Source organism: Sorex araneus, chromosome X, assembly GCF_027595985.1.
Source record: "Sorex araneus isolate mSorAra2 chromosome X, mSorAra2.pri, whole genome shotgun sequence".
NCBI lineage: Eukaryota > Metazoa > Chordata > Mammalia > Eulipotyphla > Soricidae > Sorex > Sorex araneus.
Window position 1 is genome coordinate 337,322,145 of NC_073313.1, and position 24,312 is coordinate 337,346,456.

Here is a 24,312-nt window from a genome sequence, read left to right on the forward strand (position 1 = left end):
AAAAATGTCTGTTTCTAAACGGTTGATTATTCCAAAAATTGGTGCTGCTTAGACAAGAGCAAAAGACAAAGAAATGCTATAGAAACTCCTCCTGGCTTTGAGGTACCAGCTAAGTCACTCCTGATGACATGCCCCTTTCTTTATGCCCTCATCAACACTGGATGCTGTCTACTGTTACTCCAACAACAACAAATGCTGGTGTCCCAGAGAATAGTTCAATGGTACAGCCCCTACCTCAAAGGCATAAAGACTTGATTTCAGTCTTCAAGACCTCCTGACAGGCCAAGTGCCGTCTGGGTGGCACTGCTGTCCATGACCCCTAGTGCCACAACAAAAGGTGTTTGATCTTTGGCACTCTGGGAACAAGTGTGTGATCCTTACTGAGCACCACAACTAAGCATGTGATGCCCTGGTCATTGCAATAATGACCAAGGGAGAAACCATAGCACTGTAGCACTGTCATCCCGTTGTTCATCTATTTGCTCGAGCGGGCACCAGCAACGTCTCCATAGTGAGACCAAGGCAGAAAAGGAGAAAAAAATGTTCCTCTAAGTTCCATTTCTATTATGCCATTTCTTCCATCTTTCAGTTGACTGTTTGGGGGAACTTCTTTTTTAACTGCTTCTATACATCTGTTTACTTGTGCTAGTCTCCCACTGCTGTCACAGCCAGGCAGATGTCTTTAAACAGTGCTCATTTGTTCTCTAAAGTTCTGGAGGGTACTGAGTTCAAAGGGAAGCCTTAGGTGGGAGGAGGGATGTGCAGTGAGATGATGTAGGGGGATAGTAAGCTGTGGCCTTAAATAAAATTGAGGACTAGTTACTGTTTGTTTTCTAAAGAAAGTGGATTTCTGGAGCTGACTGAGGAAGGACGAGGGTAGGGACATTGGATGACTTTTTTTTCCTGAAAGGGGGCAGTAGGCCAAATGAGTTTGGGAAGATCTGCTATCAACTGAGATTCAGGTACCAGTAAGCCTGGTTCTTTAGGAGGTCCTGGAGGCTAGTTCCTTGGCTTTCCTAGTTGTTAAAGGAACACATAGCCTTAGTGCCTACCCCATCCCTTCAACCTTTCTGCCAACAGCCATTCCCTGACCCTCCCTTCAGACTTCTGGCCTCCCTCAGAAGGATTCTTGAGAGATTCTGGATGACAGGACAACCTCTGCATCTCAGGTCCTTCGCTGAAACACACCTGCAGTTTCCATTGCCAGGTGAGGTGACAAGTGCAGCCTCAGGGTTTAGGAGGTGACATATGGATAGAACAGATTCGGAACTGGTAGAACAGACTTGAACTGGTCATTTCTTGCTTTTATGGGCCCAGGTTCCCTATTTTTCCCACATTTCTGGAGTCCTTATGGCATACCCATGAACTAAACATAGCAATATGAACAGGGCTGACCCCAAAGATTCTGATACCCACAAAAACTAATCACTGAGAATTGAGATTCTTTAAAAAGAACCGCCCTCGACCCACCCTCGGCGCCATCTTCCCACCTTCAACAGAGAAGAGGCCAGGCAGTCTGGTGAGCAACGCGGCCGAGAGGTGCTCCGGACCCGAATCCGGGCCAGCGGCACCGGGGATCCAGACGGAGGAGGTGCAGCGGGCACACCTTCTCCGGATGGAGCCCTGGCGACACTGGGAGGCAGCTGGCGTGGCTCCAGGTTGCGGGACTGGGGCGCATCCGAGCCGCGGGGGGGCACTGGAGTGGGGCAGTGCCTGCCCAAACTCCAAATGGTCCCGGCCGCCGGAAGTCCCGCCCTCGACCCACCCTCGGCGCCATCTTCCCACCTTCAACAGAGAAGAGGCCAGGCAGTCTGGTGAGCAACGCGGCCGGAGAAATGCTCCGGACCCGAATCCTTGCCAACAACACCAGGGATCCAGACGGAGGAGGTACAGCAGGCACACCTTCTCCGGATGGAGCCCTGGCGACACTGAGAAGCAACTAACACGGCTCCGGGGTTGCGGGACTGGAACACATCCGAGCGACCTTTTCTGGAGACTGAAAACATACAGTCTTTTAATGACAAACCAATTATCAAATGCTTCCTTAGTAGGGCTGTCTTCATTGGGGGGAAACTCCAACAACAATAGTGAGTTTTGTTTTGCAATATGGAATGTAAGCAAGGTAGAGAGAAAATGAAGTGAAATTCATCAGTTATACAGTTGGGGGGGCAGGGGCGGTGGGTATACTGGGGATTTTGGTGGTGGAATATGGGCACTGGTGAAGGGATGGTGTTTGAATATTGTATAACTGAGACATAAACCTGAAAACTTTGTAACTTTCCACATGGTGATATAATAAAAATTAAAATAAAATAAAAAATAAAAAGAACCTCACCCCACACCCACCCTACCCCCACCCCGAACCACCACACCATGAGACTATGTGAAGGACTCACTGTTTCAGTTCCAGAGCACAGAGAAGAGGCAGGATCATGGGGCTTCCAAAGCCTCCTCCCCAGCAGGAACAGAGCCAGTCTTTCTTTCCTACTTGAGTGGACATCAGAGCATGGAGCCCGTTTATATTGGGGCTTCCCAAGGACCTAGAAGGAACTGAGACTCGCCGCAGAAGAGTGTGACCACAGATTAACTCTCAATCCTGCATAAGTCTCTTGCCTGAGCCGTGGAAAGAAGGTCAGAGTCAAACTTCTGATTTGTTCATTTTCTGAGATGAATCAGACATTGAAACTTACACAGGGTTCACGAGGTCAGGCTGTTTCTGAGCTTGTGTGGGAACTCTGGGCTGTGTCCTAAATGAATGGTTGATGGATGATGGTTATGTTCTCGTATTCTTAGAGACCTCTGCTCAGTGTCAGGCGATTCCTGCTCATCAATAATGAAGACAGCTTTTCTCCAAACATGCCCATCAGCACCATCTTGTTGCACCAAATTAGGGACTCAAAACTCAGGATGAGGAAAACAAAGATTTGGGATGTAGAAATGATTGATGTTGAACCCTCTGCTTTGCCTTTGCCACTTTGTAATTCTGAAGTTCTGACACAGTCAAAAAAAAAGTCTAAGAATTTTCACACCTATCTAAGGAATTTTCTTTACCCCTTTATTAGGTTAAGTTCCTAATAGGATTCATTCCTTTCTATGTTGAACTGAAAATGATGGCAAAGATCTATATCTTATTCCCAGTAGTTTAGTACTCTTTGATTTACTCTGAAATAAAAATTAGCTGTTAGCTAAGTTATTTCAGTACTAAGAACTGACAAATAGGAAATACTTGTATTTAAATCATTGGGATGGGGTGGCTGACTTGATATGGCAGTGTGAATAATTGTCAATGCAGAATTGAGGCAAATCAGAATCTTGCCCAGTTCCAGATCCAAACTTCTGGGACTCCAAAACTGCCACAGATGAGTCAGTAAGAGGCTAACTCTCAAGTGGCCGAAATGGCGCCTCATCTGACACCCAAGGACGGTAGATACAATGGCCAGAGGGATTGCCCCATAGCTGGAAGACTGCTTCATGAGCAGAGGGTAGAAGGCAGATGGAATAGAGAAGGGATCACTAAGAAAATCATGGCTGGAGGAACCAGTTGGGATGGGAGATGCATGCCGAAAGTAGATAATGGACCAAACATGATGACTTCTCAGTGTATGCATTGCAAGCTATAATTCCCAAAAGTAGAGAGAGAGTATGGGGAATATTTTCTGCCTTAGAGGTAGGGGGAGGGTGGGAAAGGGGGGGTATACCCGGGATATTGGTGGTGGGGAATGTGCGCTGGTGGAGGGATGGGTGTTTGATCATTGTGAGACTATAACCCAAACATGAAAGCTTGTAACTATCTCATGGTGATTCAATAAAATTTTAAAAATTTTAAAAAAAAGAAATGGCGCCTCATGTTCACCTTACCATGATAGCACTTGTTCTGCTTTTAGGATGCAGATGTTCATGGTCCTGTCTCTCACTCTGACTGTGTTCTGCCTCCATGTTTTCTTCTCTTTCATCTGGAGAGGTTCAGACCTCCTATGGGGTAAGTAACAAGTGAAAGGTGGTCTCACGGAGTCCTGCTCATCATTATCCATCCCGAAGTATCTGGGTTGCTCTTCAGTCTGTTCAAACCCTCTCCCCTGCCCAAATAATGTGTTTTGTTACATGCAAGGAAGGAATCACGAATTTTGAGTTAGGATTGGTTGCATTTCTTTCTGAAAAAAGAGCCATTCCCATATTACTCCATAGAAACTTCCCGACTTAGCTGCTCCTATATTTGAAAAAATTTCTTTCCTTGGGGAGTATTTATTGTTATCTGCACTACAAGATCACATTCTGAAAGTAACTCCTATGATGTGCTTTCTGGACTGGAGGTGCTGTCTTGTCAAATTCAGGTAAGAAAACTATAACATCCTACAGGAGAGAGAACAAAAGGGAATGCCCTGCTGCAGAGGCAGGGTGGAGTGGTGGAGGTTGGGGTGGAAGTGGTGGGAGGGATACTGGGAACATTGGTGGAGGAGAATGCACACTGGTGAAGGGATGTAAATGAAATGCAAACATGAAAGTTCATAAGTTTGTAACTGTTCCTCATAGTGATTCACTAATAAATATTTTTTAAAAGAAAGTTATAGAAAGGTAGCTTTCTGTTTAAAACACAAAGAAAGGGGTTTGACTAGAGGAGAGTGTTGAATGTGTTAGGCGGACCATCCAGCTGATGGCCTCTGGGACAAGGAGACCCCACGGGGTGGGAGAGGGCCTCTTCACAGCCTTGCTGGACTTCCTGTCCACATGGCCTTCCCTGAGATCCTGTATCTCTCTTCCGGGTTCTCTAAAACTGGTGCGCATTGAGTCCTGCAGCCCATACACCATAAGGACCCAGTTTTAAAAATGTTTTGACCTGTGAACCTTTGAGACCATCTTTGACATGGCTTTGCTGTCCAGCTCAGACTCTCCAGGACAAGGATCCATCAGTCAGCAAGAGGTTTTTCAGTAGAGAAAATGAGGGGGTGCACCTTCACCAGTGCATAGCTGACTGGGAATGTGGACATTACTTACCTTTCTCAGGGGCTGCATGGAGAAGCCTGGAATATTATCCACCACAGTTATTATCTGTGAGATGGATTTAATATTCCATGGGTGCATTGTGTCCTTGGAGAGAATTATTTCACTTCCCACAGAAATAAAGACTGATTCATATTTTAGAATAGATTCAAGAATGGCAAGTGACCTGTATTTCCCTGAACCACCACCGTTCTTGCACCCGTCCCATGGCAGCAGTTTAGGAAATGTGAATAAATTAATTTCCCCTTCTATGTTATACTTATTGAAGTTATAGTTTAACAAAAGCCATAGTCACTACAGTTGAAAGTCATGGAGCTAATTATGACAAAAATTGGTATGCATGGGAGCAGTTTAACAGAAATTAAACATATCTACACACAAACTCTTTGGCTTTAAAAATAATTAAATTCCTTTTAAAAATCAGGATGTGGGGTGGGAGACAGAATGGGGGGTAAGGAACTATGCAGCTGACCCACGTTTGACCCCTGTAGTACATATGGACCCCTCTTGCCAGGAGTAATGTAATTCCTGAGCACAGAGTCAGGAGAAAACCCTAGTATAGTCAGGTATGGCCCCAAAAACAACATCAATAAATAATTAAAATAAAATAAAATCAGCTTATATGGCATTTTAAGTTTTATAAAACAACTTTTTAATTATTTCCCTGTCTCTGAAAGATTTGATTTTTTTTAAACTTTCACTAGCTATATAAATAATGCATAATACAGCACCTGATAAAAATGTTCCACTTTGGAACTTATTTTATTGCTCATGAGGACTTTTTTGAAGTTGCTTTATTACTTGTTTACTTTGCAAATTACTTATTTGGGAAATATTATTTGTATCATAGTATTTCAATTTTATAGTCCTTAACACAAGAGATTTTTTTTAGTTGACAAGAGAACAGTTACTTTGAAACAAATTAATGACTCACTGTTAAACTTTCTATGAAACACATTTTTTAATCAGCCGTATTTCACTATAGCCAAAATTTAAATGTTGATAGTGTGTGTGCATGCATGTGTGTGTGTTTGTGTGTGTGTGTGTGTGTGTGTGTGTGTGCGCGCGTATGTGTGTTGAGGCTTATGCGGCTTCAAGAGTGGTCAGTTGCTCTTTCTCTGTTATTGTAAATCAGCAAAAAGTCCAGCTGTTAGCCCTGAACATGAGAGACCATCTGTAAACAGGAACAGTCCTGGGACTCTTTTGGTTCTTGGCTGTTAACTCCAACTTAGCATTATCACCTACTTCACAGGTGGAAACACTGAAGTCTTACAAACTCAAAGGTGGTAGAGTCAGACCAAACTATGTCTCACTACCCAGGTTTTACAAAGGAACAACACACAATTGTGTTTGAATCTGATTCATGGACACTCAGTTAATATGATAGCACAAGAAAAATATCTCAAATGTCTAGAGAGCATTCCTTGTGTGAGTGAGAGCCAAGTTCAATCTTCAGATTGAATGGACTGCACAGTCCATTGAAAACCATTTCATGTGGCTCTGGTGGCTCCCAACACCTTCAAACATAGCAGCACTACATCACCAGGGCCCAAACTCTAAAGCCATCAGCCTACACCACCAGGGTAAGTACTGCAGGAATTGATCTCCAGCTCCTGGACTCCTCTGGGATAACCCCTTCCCAAACAAAAGGAAAAAAAATAGATCAGTCATGGACATACACTTTGGACTTCACAGTTTGTTGTGGATTTCAGGAAAACTTATGTTTAAAAGTGAGGCATCAAAACACCACAATATTCTGGGTAGCAAAGGTTCCAATCCAGGAGTACAGGAGAGTTATGGTTTAAAGAGATGTAAATTTAACACCTAAAATCTTATAAAATGAGATGACAGTGGAAGAAATTTCAGTTTTACTCAAAAATTATGTGCATGACCATTGTGGGTCAAGGGTAAAAGTCTCTTTAAATCCTTTTCCCTTGTCCCTGAATACAGTTTTATCATGGACATCATGTGTATTCATCACGACACAGATTGGGATACATTCCTTATGTTTGTGCAAAGTCAAGATTTATGTGCAATTATCTTTATGGCAAATGTTCCAACAAGTTATAGCTGTTAAAGAAAATAAGATGCAAATGAACAAGGGGAAGCAGAAGCTTTGACTGCAGATTGGGAAATTTGGGAAGCCAGCCTAATGAGTGAATTTGTTTAAAAGGGGAAATTGGCAAACTTTATTCCAGTTCATTGGATTTCAGCAAACAGGAATTACTGAAGTAAGGACCAGAACATTGCACTGAGCAGGAACCATGTACTCAGAGCTGGACAAGGACAAATTTTGTTCTTGCTTCAGAGCAGTTTTGTTTCGGGTATCATGCTGGGGTTTTGTTTGCTTTAATAAAGTGTGCACAGACTAACAATACTGAGTGAGTCAATGTTAATGCCACCTCCCACTCTCAGAAAGAGACAGGGCAGAAGAGGAAGCTCAGAGAGAACAACTTCCCCAGTGGAAGGAGAGAGCACATGTCATTGACCAAAATGATATCATCTAAAATTCTACGGACACTTCCAGTGTATTAGACTGGAGTCTTACACATTCTATCTTTTTTTTAAGGCACCACTATTAATGTGTAAAATTTTCCAACACCACACCTTCCACCAGAGTGCCAGCTACTTCTTTCATCTGCATAACTATCCTAGAGATAACTGAGAATAGGTGAGACAAGGGGGTAAGTTAAGGGACTTGCCAAGCCACTCTTGATGCGGGGATCAGAGGACGCTTTAAAAGTAGGTCAGCCTGAAACTCTCTGCCATGCAACACTATCAGTGAGCTTCAACCATACCCCAGAGTCAAGTGGGGAAACAAAGGGGTCATATTAGACTTCAGAAACGAAAATGTGAGCCAAGTTGTAAGGTTGGGAGGTGCAGTGGGTTAGGTTAGGAGGGAATGAGAGAGAATTGCATGCAAACACAAGTACATTGTCCCCAAAGTTATGATAGGGGGGAATTATGGTACCCTTTCTCCAAATCCAAAGAATCTCCTGGCCATCCTCGTTTCTAACAGGGCAGTGTTTCTTCCCCAGCAACTAGCTCCCACTTCTACCCACAGCATTGCTGGAGAAAATGTGACCTTGGCCCAACATTCCATGACTAGTTTCATAGATCTCACGTTGCCAGGGAAGATGGACTCTCTAGTGAACTGAAAAGAGTGGGTTGGACCCAAGTAAATAGGAATAGACAAGAAGTGGTAGGGACAGAATGGAGGATTAACAATGTCCAAAGGCACCAGAAACTGAGAACTTGTCTTCAGTAGGAAACTTCACAGAGGGTCAATGGTGGAGGGAAGTGGACACCTGGGTGGACAGTGTGTGGCTGAAATAGCTTATGTATGAAACCCCACCAATACCAGCTTATAAATCACAGTGCTCAAATTCATTTTGTAAGTTTTTTAAAAAGAGAGGTATGGCTGAGGACTGTTTACTGTGTGGTTGGGGAGGAAAATCTAGTCCTAGGGGTTAGAGCCTCAGCAATCCTCAGCACACTCCGTCTGAGCCTACCTGGAGGCCTACCTGGCAGAGGCTCCATGCTGGGTGTTGGGATGATATAGGAAGCCTGATCTGATCACCACCTTCTAACCTGCAACCTAGAGTCCCTATAGGCATTTTAAACTATTTTAAGTCATTATTTTATTTATTTCATCTAGCATCCAAAGTGTTACTTAAGGTTTAGGACACAGGCTATCAGAAAACACAGTCTTACTTTCCATAATCTGCTGTGTCTACTTAATTTAAAAGATATTGAAACTTACCTTTAAATATTGTCTTATTTCTATATAAACATGAGCTGTCGTGTTTTTTAGAAATAAGGGCACTGCCTTTGGTAAAGTATTGATTCTGTCAAAGACTGTTTAGCCAAAGTAGTTGTCTGTGTTCTTTACCAGTAAAATTTGCCTGGCTTTCACTATTCATTTGGAACCTCAGGTTTTAACCCCATAAAACCCTAACTCACTGGTGTAGTTCACATGGGCTATACTAACATCATGTCATAGACTATGTGGCTGGGACAAGACCTTCCTCACACACTGGGTGCAGGAAGTCCAGGACAAGATGAGGGTGAATTTGCCCGAGAGTCAGAATACCTCCTGTGCAAACCCCTCTATTGGGGTACCACGGGGTACTTGGTAAAAGAGGCAAGGGAGATTTCTAGGGTCTTTTTTATAAGGATACTAAACCCATTCATTAGGTCCCTCATCCTCATGACCTAATCATCTTCATTTAGGGCACGTGGGGACTAGTCCAATCAGTGGTCAGGGGGCCCAAAAGCTAGTTTGAGTAACACTCAGGCAACTAAGTCGACAGGCTCGGTCTTCAGGCAGGGGGTAGTGATGGTGCTTCGACCTGTGAAGATCAGGGTCACCAGGGTCACCCCAGCAGTGCTTGGGTGGAGTTCAGACAGTGCCAGTTTCAGACTCAGGTCTGATGCATGCAAGACAGGCACACCTGACGACTGAACTATGTCCCAGTCCCCTAAACACCTTAGACACCCTAAAAACCCTAAGACCACCTTACACCATCAAAATGAGCACTAAGATTTTAACACATATATTTGAAGGAATATAATCATTCAGACCTTAGCACTTAATGACATTCTATGGACAAAAAAAACAAATATAGTAAAATGAAAGCTATTTTTAAATTAGAAGTCATTAGTATAATTGAGTAATTTGTCATTTGTTGCAGATAGCAGTTACAATAGACAAATATTATTCTGGACTTCCTTTATTTTTACTCTAGGTAATAAAAGTGTTTAGAGGGGAAAAACAGTTGCTCAGAATCATGAGAGGTGGTTTGGGCAAGAAAGAAATAAGTGAATACAAACTGTGTTTCACACAGGGAGAGAGGTGGGTGAAGGCAGCTCTCCGAGGAACAACAGCCTCTGGGAAGCTGTGGATGGAGGAGTGGGGCATAATCTGCTCAGGATTCACAAATATACTGAGCCAGAAATCCTGTTATGGTTCAGAGATCTCCACAGCAATCTGGACTTGATGGATAAAACTAGAAATGACTAAATATTGTAGAACTTTTTTTTTTTTTTTTTTGCTTTTTGGGTCACACCTAGTATGATTCAGAGATCTCCACAGCAATCTGGACTTGATGGATAAAACTAGAAATGACTAAATATTGTAGGACTTATTTTTTTTTTTTGCTTTTTGGGTCACACCTAGTATGATTCAGAGATCTCCACAGCAATCTGAACTTGATGGATAAAACTAGAAATGACTAAATATTGTAGGACTTATTTTTTTTTTTTTGCTTTTTGGGTCACAACTAGTGATGCACAGGGGTAATTACTGGCTTTGCACTCAGGAATTACCTCTGGCGGTACTCAGGGGATCATATGGGATGCTGGGAATCGAACCCGGGTTGGCCATGTGCAAGGCAAACGTCCTACCCCGCTGTGCTATCACTCCAGCCCCTGTAGGACTTTTAAATGTTGTGATTGTGTGGTATTTTATTTTATAGGAGGGACAGAAGAATCTCATGTCTTCAGCATTTTGGAGGAGAGTAAGCTTCTGGTGGACAGTGCTTTCTACAAGACAATGCAAAGGTCAGGCATGCCAGCGAGGCCAAGGGGATGAAGAGGTGGGAGACAGCACATGCACTCCGGGGACCCACACATCAACAGACTCTTGTATACTTTGCATGCTTTGCTTTACTTCTGCATCCACTTGATCTACTGATTGGCTTAAAGGTGGCATCTGGTCTGGGGGAATGAGTGACAGAACAACGTGTGTTTATTTCTCAAAAGAGTATGGAGATATGCTATGTTTCCGTCTTTGAGATCCCTTCCTTTCAACAAAGAATCATTGTTTAGCGTTCACCAATGGTTTTTAATATTCACAATTGGCAGCAAATTCCAGAATATGTCCTACCTGGAGTTGTGTGCATTGATTCTGTTAATTATCAGCTTGCAACCTGTCACCATTGCACAGTGGCAGATTAAAAGTTGAAGAAGAATTATTGTTTCATCAAACAGGAACACTATGGCTCTGCTATTCTGTTCCCCCATTGACCCAGGGAAAATGGGAATCTGCATGGTTCTCCTTCTTGACTCTTCACACTAAGAATTTCCTATCACAATTCTCCAAGCCTGAGTCAAAATAAGGTGTTTCTTCTGAAAATGGAATATGATGAAAGCATCATATCCTACTCATGCTCTACAGATGAAAGTTTAAAATAACTGTGTGTGAGTATGATGAACTGAGCCAGGTGAATGTGTGAGTCTGTGTTCTCAGTTTCAAGAGAACTAACATTGAAGACTGGTGGTCCTGTATCCAAACATTTCCAAAAACTAATGGTTAAAGTTAAGGCTTGAGGATTGAGATGCGTCTTCCACTGAGCATGCTTAAAACCTATGGACGGGTAAGCTCTTATGCTCTGAAATGCCCGTTGTGCCACAGCTCCACTCTAAGCAGGCAGAGGGAAACCCAGGACCTTTATCACTGAGTAGCAGAAGGGAGACAGGCTCCCAGGGAAACATGGTATGTGGAGATCAAGTTGGTTTCCGTTGTTGTTGTTATTTTTTAATCGAATCACCATGAGATAGTTACAAAGCTTTCATGTTTGAGTTTCAGTCATGCAGTGATCAAACACCCATCCCCCCACCAGTGCACATTCTCCACCACCCATGTCCCCAGTATACTCCTCCTCCCCAACCCTCCCCCGGCCTCCATGGCAGACAATTTCCCCTATATTCTCTCTCTCCTTTTGGGCATTATGGTTTGCAGTACAGATACTGAGAGGCTACCAAGTTTGGTCCTTTCAGCATGTATTGTGGAGATCAAGTCTTATTGGATTATGCTATAATGAAACTCCCACAAATATGCTAGTAGATTAATAAAGAAAAAACCTGTAAGAACTTGAACTTTAGATGTTACATTATTTTTCAAAAGAGGGGAGTGATTATGAAAAGAGTACACGTCTTTACTTTTGTATAAATATGTATTTGTGAGCATATGTGTGTATTTCCATAACTTCCTTGGTGGAAGCTTCACTCTCCAGAAATTTGGGTCTTCTCTACCACATCAGTCTTGTACAGAGTCGTTTTATTCTCACAACTGATTTTTTTTTTCTTGTTAACAAAATTCCTTTTCCAGACACAAGTTCTAAGTAAGTGTCTCTGACGAAAGAGTGATTTTTCACTTTGTTTCCTGAACTGGGGACTTGTCTGGGCAATGCAGTAGCATTAACTCTCTAGAGGTTAAGACCTTACTCTTCTCTCTTTCCAAAAGATGGGTTAGGATGTTCCTTTGCACAATCTCTATGACTGCTTCTGAGGGTAACTCTTGAGTGCTTATTCTCATGTTATTATCCATGGTCTCTTTGTCTTTCAGTGACCTTTGGTAATTTCCTGTTAATCACATCAGTGATTCCAACTTTGGGTTCATGAGTCTGTACAGGGGTTAAAAGCTTTGAAAACTCCTGATGATTCCACTTTATATGCTCTAGAAGAATATGGAATTGTAAAAGACAATGAAGTTGCAACCCAAAAAAGCAGATGGCAAGTCCAAAACCCTCAACTCTCAGTCTTTGGATCTTTGATCCTTTTCATCAACATTTATGCAGTAATTTAGATTGGCTCAGGTTTCAGGATTCCCACACTCAATAAAAATTGATGTTCACCCATCACTTGTATCACCTGTAGCCCCGTTGATCTTCAAGTTGCTCGAGCGGGCGCCAGTAACATCTCCATTTGTCCCTGTTGTGTGCTAGTGCAGCCCAATGGTATCTGCTTGCTACAGGAACAGGAAGAGCCTCAAATCATTCATTCAGGGATTTGATGAAGAAATCTGACCATCTAGTTGGTGGGCGGCCATGAGGTCTTCTGATGTCCCGTGGAATCCAGTCGGTAACAGCTCTAGTCCAGTGGTCGTCTCTGAATTGCATTACATCTGATTTTTTTTTTAATTTATTTATTTTTAATTAGAGATTCACCGTGAGGGTACAGTTACAGATTTATACACTTTTGTGCTCATACTTCCCTCATACAAAGTTTGGGAACCCATCCCTTCACCAGTGCCCATTCTCCACCACCCGTAAACCCAGTGTCCCTCCCACCCTCCCCAATCCCATCTCCCCCCCACCCCACCCTGCCACTGTGGCAAGGCATTCCCTTCTGTTTTCTCTCTCTAATTAGCTGTTGTGGTTTGCAATAAAGGTGTTGAGTGGCCGCTGTGCTCAGTCTCTAGCCCTCATTCAGCCCGCAACTCCCTTCCCCCACATGGCCTTCGACTACAATGTAGTTGGTGATCGCTTCTCTGAGTTGACCTTTCCCCGGAACGTGAGGCCAGCCTCGAAGCCATGGAGTCAACCTCCTGGTACTTATTTCTACAGTTCTTGGGTGTTAGTCTCCCACTCTGTTATTCTATATACCATAGATGAGTGCAATCTTTCTATGTCTGTCTCTCTCTTTCTGACTCATTTCACTCAGCATGAAACTTTTCATGCCCATCCACTTGACTACAAAATTCTTGACCTCCTTTTTTCTAACAGCTGCATAGTATTCCATTGTATAGATGTACCAAAGTTTCCTCAACCAGTCATCCGTTCTGGGGCATTCGGGTTTTTTCCAGATTCTGGCTATTGTAAACAGTGCTGCGATGAACATACATGTGCAGATGTTGTTTCGATTGTACTTTTTTGCCTCTCTGGGATATATTCCCAGCAGTGGTATTGCTGGGTCAAATGGGAATTCAATATCTAATTTTTTGAGTGTCGTCCAAATTGTTTTCCAGAAGGGCTGAACCAGTCGGCATTCCCACCAGCAGTGAAGAAGGGTCCCTTTCTCCCCACATCCTCTCCAACAGCGGTTGCTTTTGTTCTTTTGGATGTGTGCTAGTCTCTGTGGTGTGAGGTGGTATCTCAAAGTTGTTTTGATCTGCATCTCTCTGATGATTAGTGATGCAGAGCACTTTTTCATGTGCCTTTGCATTACATCTGATTTTTGATGCCTTGGCAAACGAGACAGCATTCCTGATTTTTCGACCATCGATGGAGGTCAGAACTCCAGATTCCTTCTCTCACTTGAGTGAGACATGATATTCCCAGCATAGCTCTTTTGATTCCTCTTTGGGATACCCTAATAGCATTCTCATTCTGCTTGCGTAGGGCCCAGGTCTCTGAGGCATATGTTAGTGCAGGAAGAATGGTGGAATCGAAAAGATGTGCCCAGAGTCGGAGGTTCTTCATTCTCTTAACTACCTCTTCAACGCTCTTGAATGCATTCCATGCTGCTCTCTTCCTCCTGCACAGTTCTGGCACCAAGTCATTCCTCATGTTGATTTCTCGACCCAGGTACACATAACTGCTGCATTCAGAGATGTTCGTTCTATTGAGAGCAAATGGAGCTTCAGGGACCAGTTTGTTTTTCATGAACATTGTCTTGTTGAGATTCAGCTGCAATCCGACCTTTCCACACTCGTGGTCGAAGTCGGCCAGCATTTGTGCCACTTGACTAATGTTTGGCGTTATGAGAACGATGTCATCAGTGAAGCGACCATCTATCTTCACTCCCATTCCTTCCCATTCCAGTCATCGCATAATGTTCTTAAGAAAGATGTTCACCCATAAAATGAAAAATTCATAGAGCTGTTTAAAATATTTTACCCTTTATTCAGTGAGACTATACATGCCTATGAAATTTGTATCGAAAATATCAGACCAAGTGTAGTTTAATAGTTTCCCAAATGGACTCTAGTTATGTTTAAAAAAAATGAATAACATTCTTCCACTTACTTACTCAATGAATTTTTGAGATAAATCTTCACTTTATAGATGGTCAGGGAATAATGCTAAAGGTAATAAATATCTAGACCTTTATCTATTGATTATACTGCCATCCTGCTCGCAGTGACTTCCAGTCCAATAATCTCACTCAATGGTATTGCCCAGACTCTATTCAAATAAAATACAACCTAGAAGACAAAATTTGAACATGGAGTAGGTTTGAAGCAGGCTTGGGAGCTGATATCACATGTGTACATGCACATGCATATACACATGTATATAAGCACACAGTATTGAGAAGCATAGTTTGAAAACTACTCTTGGAAGAATGAGATATGAGCATAGGCATGTTCTGAAAACATAATGAGAATCACAGCAGCAAGCTTCCTAAAATCCCCTTGCAAGTAAGTGCTGGCACAGAAAATTTCTTAAAGTGATCTGCGCAGTATCATCTCAGATCCAGTTTCCTCTCCATAGGGGACTCAGCCTCTCACCCATTATAGTTTGGGTTTGGTCTTAATTCTTATTGTTGAAACACAGGAAAGTGGGCAGACTCTGCTGAGTGGTGAAAATTTAATTTTAGTAACACAAAGGAGGAAAACAGTTGGAATCTGGAAAATTGGGCCGCCTCCAGTGGATGCCTCATAGACATTCTGAAGACATAACATGAGGGACAGGCTTTCTGCTGCTCAGCATTGCGCTGTGGTCTGGAAGCAGGGTCTGATGGGCAGTGGTGGGTTTGTTCAGAGAGATTCGGCTTATCTTACCATGGTTCACTGTCACTGTCACTGTCACTGTCATCCCATTGCTCATCGATTTGCTCGAGTGGGCACCAGTAATGTCTCCATTATGAGACTCACTACTGTTTTTGGCATATCAAATATGCCATGAGTAGCTTGCCAGGCTCTGCAGTGCGGGTGAGATACTCTTGATAGGTTGCCAGGCTCTCCGAGAGAGGCAGGGGAATCAAACCCGGGTCAGCTGCATGCAAGGTAAATGCCCTACCCGCGGTGCTATCGCTCCAGCCCAGTATGGTTCACAATACTGTTAATATAGGGTTTCATGCATAAAATCTTCCAGCACCACAGCCTCCATCAGAGTGCTAACTCCCTCCACCACTGTCCCTGTGTGTCTCCATTCATCCTCCTCCCTTCAGCCCCAATGATGGTAAACTTCCTACTGAAGACCAGTTCTATTTCTGTTAGCTTTGGACATTGTTTTTATTCTTCTACTATCTTTCTTTATATCCAATTGCTTACTTTTAAATGCCTCCTCTCCTGTGGAAGAACGTTTTAAATAAAGGCAGCATTTATCCCAGAAAATTCTTCAAGCACACTCATGAAAAAATGAAGAAATCGTGTTGAAGACAGAATGTGCCCAAAGAGAAAGTTGAGTCTTGTTTACTGTTGGATACAAAGCAGTTACTAGCTCCCTTGAGGAGAAATTCAGGCTCACTGTACTCCAAGAACTGTATCCCAATGCTTCCCTGATGTCCTGTCTCACGTGTCCTAGTCTTTGGTCATGGCCAGTGCACGCAGGTGAGATCTCTGGGCTCTATACCTGTCACTGAGCCTCTTACTTGTACCTCAGCAGTTCTTGTACCAACTTCCTAGGTTTCAGTCACAGCCACGTGCACCTGTGTGAGACACCTGTGCTCAGTATCTGTCCCTGCCTGGGCATGCAAGCCCTGTCTGAAACTGAACTTTCTTGGGGATCTGAGCCCTTTATGTATTCTGCGTCAGACTGAGCCTATGAGGCCTGCCTGTACAGGGGCATCTGTCTGGACGTTGGAGCCCTACCTGCTCTGCCTGCAGTATGCCTGTGCATGTTTTAAAGGAGAGAGAAGTGCAGGGTTGATGGAGAGTGAGGAGTGGGGGCTGGGGCAGCCGTGGACGTAGAGAGAGAGAGAGTAGGGTAGATGGTCTCCTTTTATATGCTACTATCACCCACCTCCAGTCAGCCTTCCAGTTTTCTCTTTTGATTGGCTACCTGTTCCACGGACAAGATTTAAAGTGGCCAGTTATATTCACCTGGTGGTCCACACTTGCACTTGCACTGTATCAGTAGGATTAGGGTTGGGTTTTCAGACCTCTCTGGAGTCTCAGTGATGGTGCCCTTCAAATCCAATCAGACCATGGCAATTTCATTGCAAAGGTAACATAGGTCTTGTCTCATTGAGTCTCAAAACTAGGAGATTTAGTCCTGGTCTCCTGTGGTTGCCACTAGAATATGGAGGAGCTGGCCTGAAAGGGTAGGGTGTTTTTGCAGGACTGAGGGAAACAGGCTTCCCATTTTTCTAAAACTATTGTGGTGGTTTTTTTTCAACACACACAGAAGAGTGTGTTGTGGCTCTCTTCTGTTGCAGAGTGAGTTGTGTGGCTCTCTTCTGTTTCCTGGTGGGTGGTTGTGGCTCTCTTTTGTCACCTGGTGGGTTGTCGTGGCTTTTTTCTGTTGCACAGTGAGTTGCTGTGACTCCTCTTGTGCAGTGAGTTGTTGTGACTCTTCTGTTGCACATGGGTTATTGTGACTCTTTTGCATTGTGCAGTGAGTTGTGACTCCTCTGTTGTATAGTGAATTGTTGTGGCTCCTCTGTTGTGTAGTGAGTTGTTGTGACTCTTCTTTTGCTTGGTGGGTTGCTGTGGCTCTTTTCTGTTGTGCAATGAGTTGTGTGATTTTTCTGTTGTGCCTCATTAAGTGGGCCTGAATGAGAATATCTTACCCAGATATGAGAATCAAGTAAATTTATATATGAAAGTATTCAAAGGTCAAAATTTGGCCAGGTTTGCTACCTTTTAATAGGCCTGATTATCTATCACTATATCTTATCTCATTACTAAATTCTTTGACTTATGTGAGTAGGTTCTATGTAAAGATATATATTAGAATACTCTGCAAAGTCTAGTCCATGCTGGGTATTCAATAATGTCCCACTCAATTAATCAGTGGTTAATTACCAGTCTTAAAAGAATAATTTATTCTATATCTCTTCTTTGTGCTATAGAAACCTCAACAAAAGGGAAATCATTTCTCCATCTCAGCTTTTGTCGTTTTCCAAACTCCCTGAACCAACAAGCCAAGTCATTTCCCGAGCAGCAGAAATAATGGAAACTTCAATACTGGCAATGAAAAGAAGACTTGACCTAAAACTTAAACAACCACAGACTCCAACAGGCAAGTACCTGGGTATCTCTCTCACTCCAGGAGCAGCAGCTCCCAGGGAACAGCCTTGACTTTTCCTAGGGAAGCAACGTACAGGGCACGTTTCTGACTTGATCCCATGCACTGTGGGCTCAGTTACCTACTTATTCAGAGGATAAAGACAGAACTTCATTAAATGCTGATCATACAGCTACCATACTCTGATTATGTTAGCCTAGGAAGTAACTGTATGTGTTATTCAAATCAAGTTTGGAGAACTGATCAATAAACTAAGCATCCTGTTTTATGTTGTAAAATAACAGGAAATTGTCCATGCCTTCCAATTCACCTGGTTAAAACCTGGAAGCTAATTCTAAAAGCTCTTTGAGGAGACTTATCTATGTGGAAGTCAGCAATGACTTCCACATTACAATGACAGGATATTCATTGCAATGACAGGGTAGTATCACTGAGTGATATCATCTCAGTGAGGTTGTTCAAGGCCTCTAAAGACACAATTTGTGGTGCTGGAGTGATAGCACAGCGGTTAGGGCATTTGCCTTGCATGCAGCTGACCCGGGTTCAATTCTCAGCATCCCATATGGTCCTCTGAGCACGGCCAGGTGTCATTCCTGAGTGCAGAGCCAGGAATGACCCCTGAGCATCGCTGGGTGTGACCCAAAAAGAAAAAAATAAGACACAATTTGTTCACCTCTATGGAAGTGAACACTGGGACTCACTCAGGTGCTGTTGGTAGATCAAAGTGCAAAGAAATGCAAACAGGAGTCAATAGAAGGCCAACTTAATGAAATATTTTGACTGTAGTCATAAGGAAATTTTGTAATTGATAATGGAGAACTGGAAGACAAGTTTTCCTTTTTAATGAGTTTGTCCATATATTTTTTAGTATAGTGCCTTAAGCTAGTTGATCTTTGAGCCCTTCTTCCTAACAGGCTGTAGATTAATTTAATACTCACTTATTATCTTTTGAATAAGACTCAGCTAAAGGAGGATTAACCAGAATTTTCAGACAGTTAAGTTGAATTGATTTTATAGCAATGAAACATTTATTTGAAATGGCTTTTCTGTCAAATATTGTGCTTGAAAAATGTTTCTGGAGCCGGAGAGTTTAGACTCTTGCCTTTCTTACAACCAACCCTGGTTCAGTCCCTAATAACATGTGGTCCCGTGAAGGCCACCAGGAGCTTATTCCTGACCCCAGAGGAGGTTTGTGGTAACTTCCAAGCATTGCTGGGTATATCCCAAATCCCTCCCCCCTCAAAAATAAGAATTTCTCTAAGGACTGTTGTTCCCTGTCTTTGTCTTGGGGTAAACTATAAAATCAGCAAGGATGGAAACCAGCACTTTGGTTGATGTTTTAGAAACACAACAACCTTTGATTAAGGTTCTGGGTTTTGGTGTTTAGGGAAATTCATCTGATATCTTTAGTTCAGTCCATAAGGTATAATTTAAGAATATAATTTATGATGCTTCTTAAAATGATTTCTATTATCAAAATTTAGCATTGAAATCCTGGCTTACATATTGTCTCAGCTGTTCAATTGTCTACAAAATTTAGAGAGTAGGAAAGTGAAAGGATTCAGATTAATCCCTATCACTTCATCACCAAGCAATGTCTATAATTAGATGTTGGTAGTGTCTGTTCCAGGCATTTCTTATCATTCTTTCTGTTTATTAATATTATTTGTGACCATATGATTCTTTTCAATAGAGTTTATTAATGATACTCTAGCCTGTTCTTTAGCATTTCCTGTTGAGAAGTGTTTGTATTCATCCTTTAAAGAAATGCATATTCTCTACTAACTAGATGCAAATTGTAGTCTGGGGTTTATGTACCACTGCAAGTGGAGGGATTCCATCAAGATTGATTAGTGAATACTGGTTATTTAGAAGCTGATTTTGTTTCTTTTCAATATGAAAATGGCATGCTTTCAAAATCAAAAATCAATGGAAAGATTTTGCTTCTTTCCAATATGAAAATGAAATACCTAGAAAAGTGTTTTATTAGTGACTATCTCAATTTCGTTAGCTTCTGTTTATGTTTATACTTTTGAGGATTTGTGTAAACCATCTCATAAGAATCAATGTCATTTATAATAATAGACACAATCATATTTTACTATGATTTGTTGAATAAATAGTGATAAAACTGACAAATAAAAGACTGTTTGGGGGGACTTAATTGAGAAATATATAAAAGAGGGAACCAAAAATCAATATGAAGGGGAAAAGGGATTTTGTACATCAACACATGAACACTCTCTTAGCAGTCATAACTAAAGAAGGTTTGGAGGGGACATGGGATAAATACTTCATATTCACTGTCTTCTAGAGCATTGAAATCATGGCTTACGTATTGTCTCAGCTGTTCATTTGTGACAAATAGATCTGGAGATGTGTCGAGTGAGGGTGATGAAGACTCTGAGAAGTGCTCACTGTGTGTCTCTCAGGGACCTGGAACTCTTAGAACTGCTTCGCTGAAAGATCACAGAGAAAAAATAAATTTAAAAACCTACATTTCTGGCAATAAGAAAGCTCAAAGGGACTAAATAGAAACATTTGGTGTAAAGGAGAAAAATGTCCTGCAATGCATGACATGAATCACTTACAAATCCCAATGTGTGAGGTCCATGCCTGAATCTAGTTTAGATAGGCAAATTTGGCCGATCTGTGATTATAAGTAGAATGTCTATAGTTTATTGTATTTTTTTTCAGATATTTTGTCAGGAGACATACTGAACACAATTGCAAATGTGTCGGGTTGCCTGCCCTTCATGCTGCCCCCCAAATGCCCTAAATCTTGCCTGGCTAACAAATACAGGCTCATCACAGGAGCATGCAACAACAGGTACTTTCTCTACATTCTTGTACTCCACCATTGTAAGCTGTTCCTTGGCATCATTAGGTATCATCAGGAGACTCCAGACCATGTGACAATCTCCCCTGCCTCTACGCTCCTGATTCCTCCTTCCCTGCATATCCTTCTTTGCACCATCACCTGTGTCTGGAGAGCATCTAACACCCAGCATGACCTGAAAAAGACTTTTCTTAAAATGCTTTTAACTATTGAGGTTACAGTTATAATAGCGCTAATGTTTATGCTCATGGTATACAAAGTTACTGGACCTCTGCCACAGCAGTATCCAAATGACTCCACCACCACCCTTCTGTCTCTTTCAATCTGCCTCTTCTTTCTACAATTCCCAAACCGCTGTCCCTCTTCATCAAACTTGGTAACTTCTGTTGTCAGAACCCAAAGGTTTATCTTCATGTTATACTGTTCGTTGCTTCACTTTGTTTCCTTGTCAGCTACTTATGAGATCATCTGGCATTTTTCCTTTGCCCTCAGATTTATTTAATTTCATAGATACCCTCCAGTTCCATACAAGTTATAGTTTTTTTAAAAAAGGTTTAATCATTTCTTATTGTTGAATAGTATTCTATTTTGTACATATACTTCAATTGATTTATTTACTCATCTGTCATTTGGATTGTTTCCAGAATATAACTATTGTAAATAGTCCTGCAGTGAAATAGGTATAAATATATGTTTGAAACAAATGTCTTTGTGTTTTTGGGCTAGATACCACATAATAAATTTGATAAGTCATAGGGTAGTTGTATTTTTAATTTATTTTTCTAATTTTTTATTTTATTGGATCACTGTGAGATAGAGCATTACAAAGCTGATTGGGTTTCAGTTATACAATGTTCCAACATTCATCCCTCCACTAGTGTAATTTCCTGGCTCCAGTGTCCCCAGTTTCCCTTCCATCCCAACAAACCACCCCACCCTCTACCCCCACCTCTATGGCAGTCACCTACTCTCTCTCTCTCTCTCTTTCTCTCTCTCTTTCTCACTCTCATTCTAGGCATTATAGTTTGCAATACAGATGCTAAAAGGTTTTCATGTATATCGTTCTTAACTATCTATATTCCATGTTATTTTCCCTAGAGGCTGAATCAACTGAATCACCTGATAACATCACCACCAATAGGGAATCAAAGGTTCTTTTCAACACTTTCATGATAATTTTGCACGTTTTTACTCTTTTAGATATAGGGAGTTCTCACTGCATGAGGTGATGCCAACTCGGTGTTGTTTTGATTTGTATCTCCCTGATAATAAGTTATATTATTATAAATGTTTGCATTTATCCATAAACCTGTTGGCCATCTGTATGTATTTTTTGAGGAAGTATCTGTCATCTTCTTTCCCCATTTTGGAAGGGATTTTGTGTTTTGTTGCTGTTGAGGTTTTTCTTTGCTTTCTGGGAGGGGTTTCAGGAAGGCAGCATGCCTGGCAACAGTGCTCAGAGCTTAGTTATGGTTCTATGCTCAAGGCTCATCACTCCTTCTGGAGTTCATTCTGTGAGTTCCTATTATCACTTGCCTTTTTCTCACATTTTCTTTTATTTATATTTTTGCTCCCCATGGGGTTTCCTTTCCTTTTTAAAAATAAGACCGTTAAATAGTATTTCTTGAAGAAATCTGAGTCCCTATGTATGTCTTCGCACTTCTCTTGAGGCTTTTAGAAATCCATCACTCTTCTTCTTGTCATCTGGTTACAAGGTTTCTTGGTGTTCTTTGTGGGTTTATTTTGTCTGGAACATTTTAGACTTCCTGGATTAGGCAACATATCTCCTTCCTCAGATGGGAATATTATCAACTATAAATTCTTCCATGTAACTTCTAGAGTTCCTATGATAGCAATGTTGTTCTCTTAATACTCAACTGAATAGGCTCTATATCTAAAGATCTCTTTATGTTTTGTTCATTGCTTCTTTTTTATTCTTTCCCTTTGTAAAATTGATAATATTCAATGTGTTGTTCTAGAGTTCACAAATTTAATTCCATCTTCTTTTATTCTGCTGTTTATTTTTGCTGGTATATATTTTAGCTCAACTACCGTATCCCTCAGCACATTAATTTCTGTTTGAATGAGATTATACATTCTTTCTCACAAACTTTCTTTTAACTTATTGATGATTTCTCCCACTGGTTTTATTATTTCATTGAACATCGTTAGTATTGTCGCTTTGAGTTATTCTTCATGAAGTTAAAAAGAATCAGGGGTACTTAAGGGATTTTGTCCTCATCCACTAATGTGGCTGACCTGGTCTCGGTCCAGTACGCACAGTTGCTGGTGTCTGGCAACTTACGTGGGACCCATGGAATCAGTGTTCATTAAGTCAGCCTGAGTAGCCACTAGAGATTGTTGTCACAAGTACATGAACCCAGCTGTTCAGTAAGCTGATTTTCATAGCTATAGGGTTTTTTGTTTTTCAATACACAGATGGAATTTTAGAGCCAATTTTCAGCATATCTGGGTAGCAACCCACGGTGTTGGACTGTGAATATAATTAGATGATCCTCTAGCAGCAAGTCAGAGTGGGCTTTCCTGTTGCTAGCTGGACTAATTTATATGTGGTCCCAAATGCCTGAGTACTACATTAATCAGGTCTGGAAGATAACCACGGGGCATAGTTCTTACTACCCCATGATAGCTTGAAAAGGTCAGTTGGGTTCTCTCATGCACTAGTTTTTTGACAGCACTAATGTCTTTTCACTAGTTTCTAAGGACCTGGGTGTCAAGAACCAGATAATTTGGGCTTATGCTGAATTGACCCTCTGACTCACGCCTTGGGCCCTAGAACATATTGTACATTCATTTCATAATGATACCCAATATAGTAAGTGATAATCATTATGAAATGAGTGTACAATGTGTAGACCTCTATATTTTGAGCCCAAGGCATGAGTCAGAGGATTACAGATATAATTCAGTGTGCCTTTTTTCCTAGGAGATCTTGATTAATATTTGAATAGGATTGCTTCTCAAAATTATAGGAACATGGTTCATGGCTCAGCATAATGTCAAGTTAGCAATGAGCATGAACAAACATGAGTCTTCATCTTCCTAAGTGCTCACAGGATAGACATTCACATGGCATGAAGTGGTAGACACATTCTGTTTTTGGATATATCTGACAAATACCAGATCTTGTCAAGACTCACATACGAAGCAAATTAGACACTGTGGGTTGTAAGGCAGAACCCTTCCAAGTGTCCGTTCCAAATTTCCTTTACACGAGAATTCTGCAATTAACGTCTTTTGTGCTATAGCACTTATGACCTATGCAGCCTTAAAATCCATAAAGTGATAAAGGAAACGGTAATTGTATAAGTACAATATGATGCATTAAAACGAAAAGTCAGACTCAGAGTTTACATGGACATGGTCACTGTCACTGTCACTGTCATCCCATTGTTCATCGATTTTCTCAACTGAACACCAGTAACGTCTCTGGTGTGAGACTTATTGTTACTGTTTTCGGCATATCAAATACACCTCAGGGAGTTTGCCAGGCTCTGCCATGCAGGCAAGATACTCTCGGTAGCTTGCTGGGCTCTC

General features: G+C 41.7%; 1 protein-coding gene across 1 annotated transcript in view; it reads left to right on the forward strand.

Moving 5' to 3' along the window:
* The window catches only part of TPO (thyroid peroxidase), a 117,307-nt gene that overhangs the window by 7,362 nt on the left and 85,633 nt on the right, over nt 1–24,312 (forward strand). The window contains exons 2-5 of the mRNA XM_055121347.1: nt 3,885–3,979; nt 10,476–10,560; nt 17,740–17,909; nt 20,613–20,745. Coding sequence (XP_054977322.1) covers nt 3,885–3,979; nt 10,476–10,560; nt 17,740–17,909; nt 20,613–20,745 — 483 coding nt within the window. The remainder of the gene's footprint in view (nt 1–3,884; nt 3,980–10,475; nt 10,561–17,739; nt 17,910–20,612; nt 20,746–24,312) is intronic.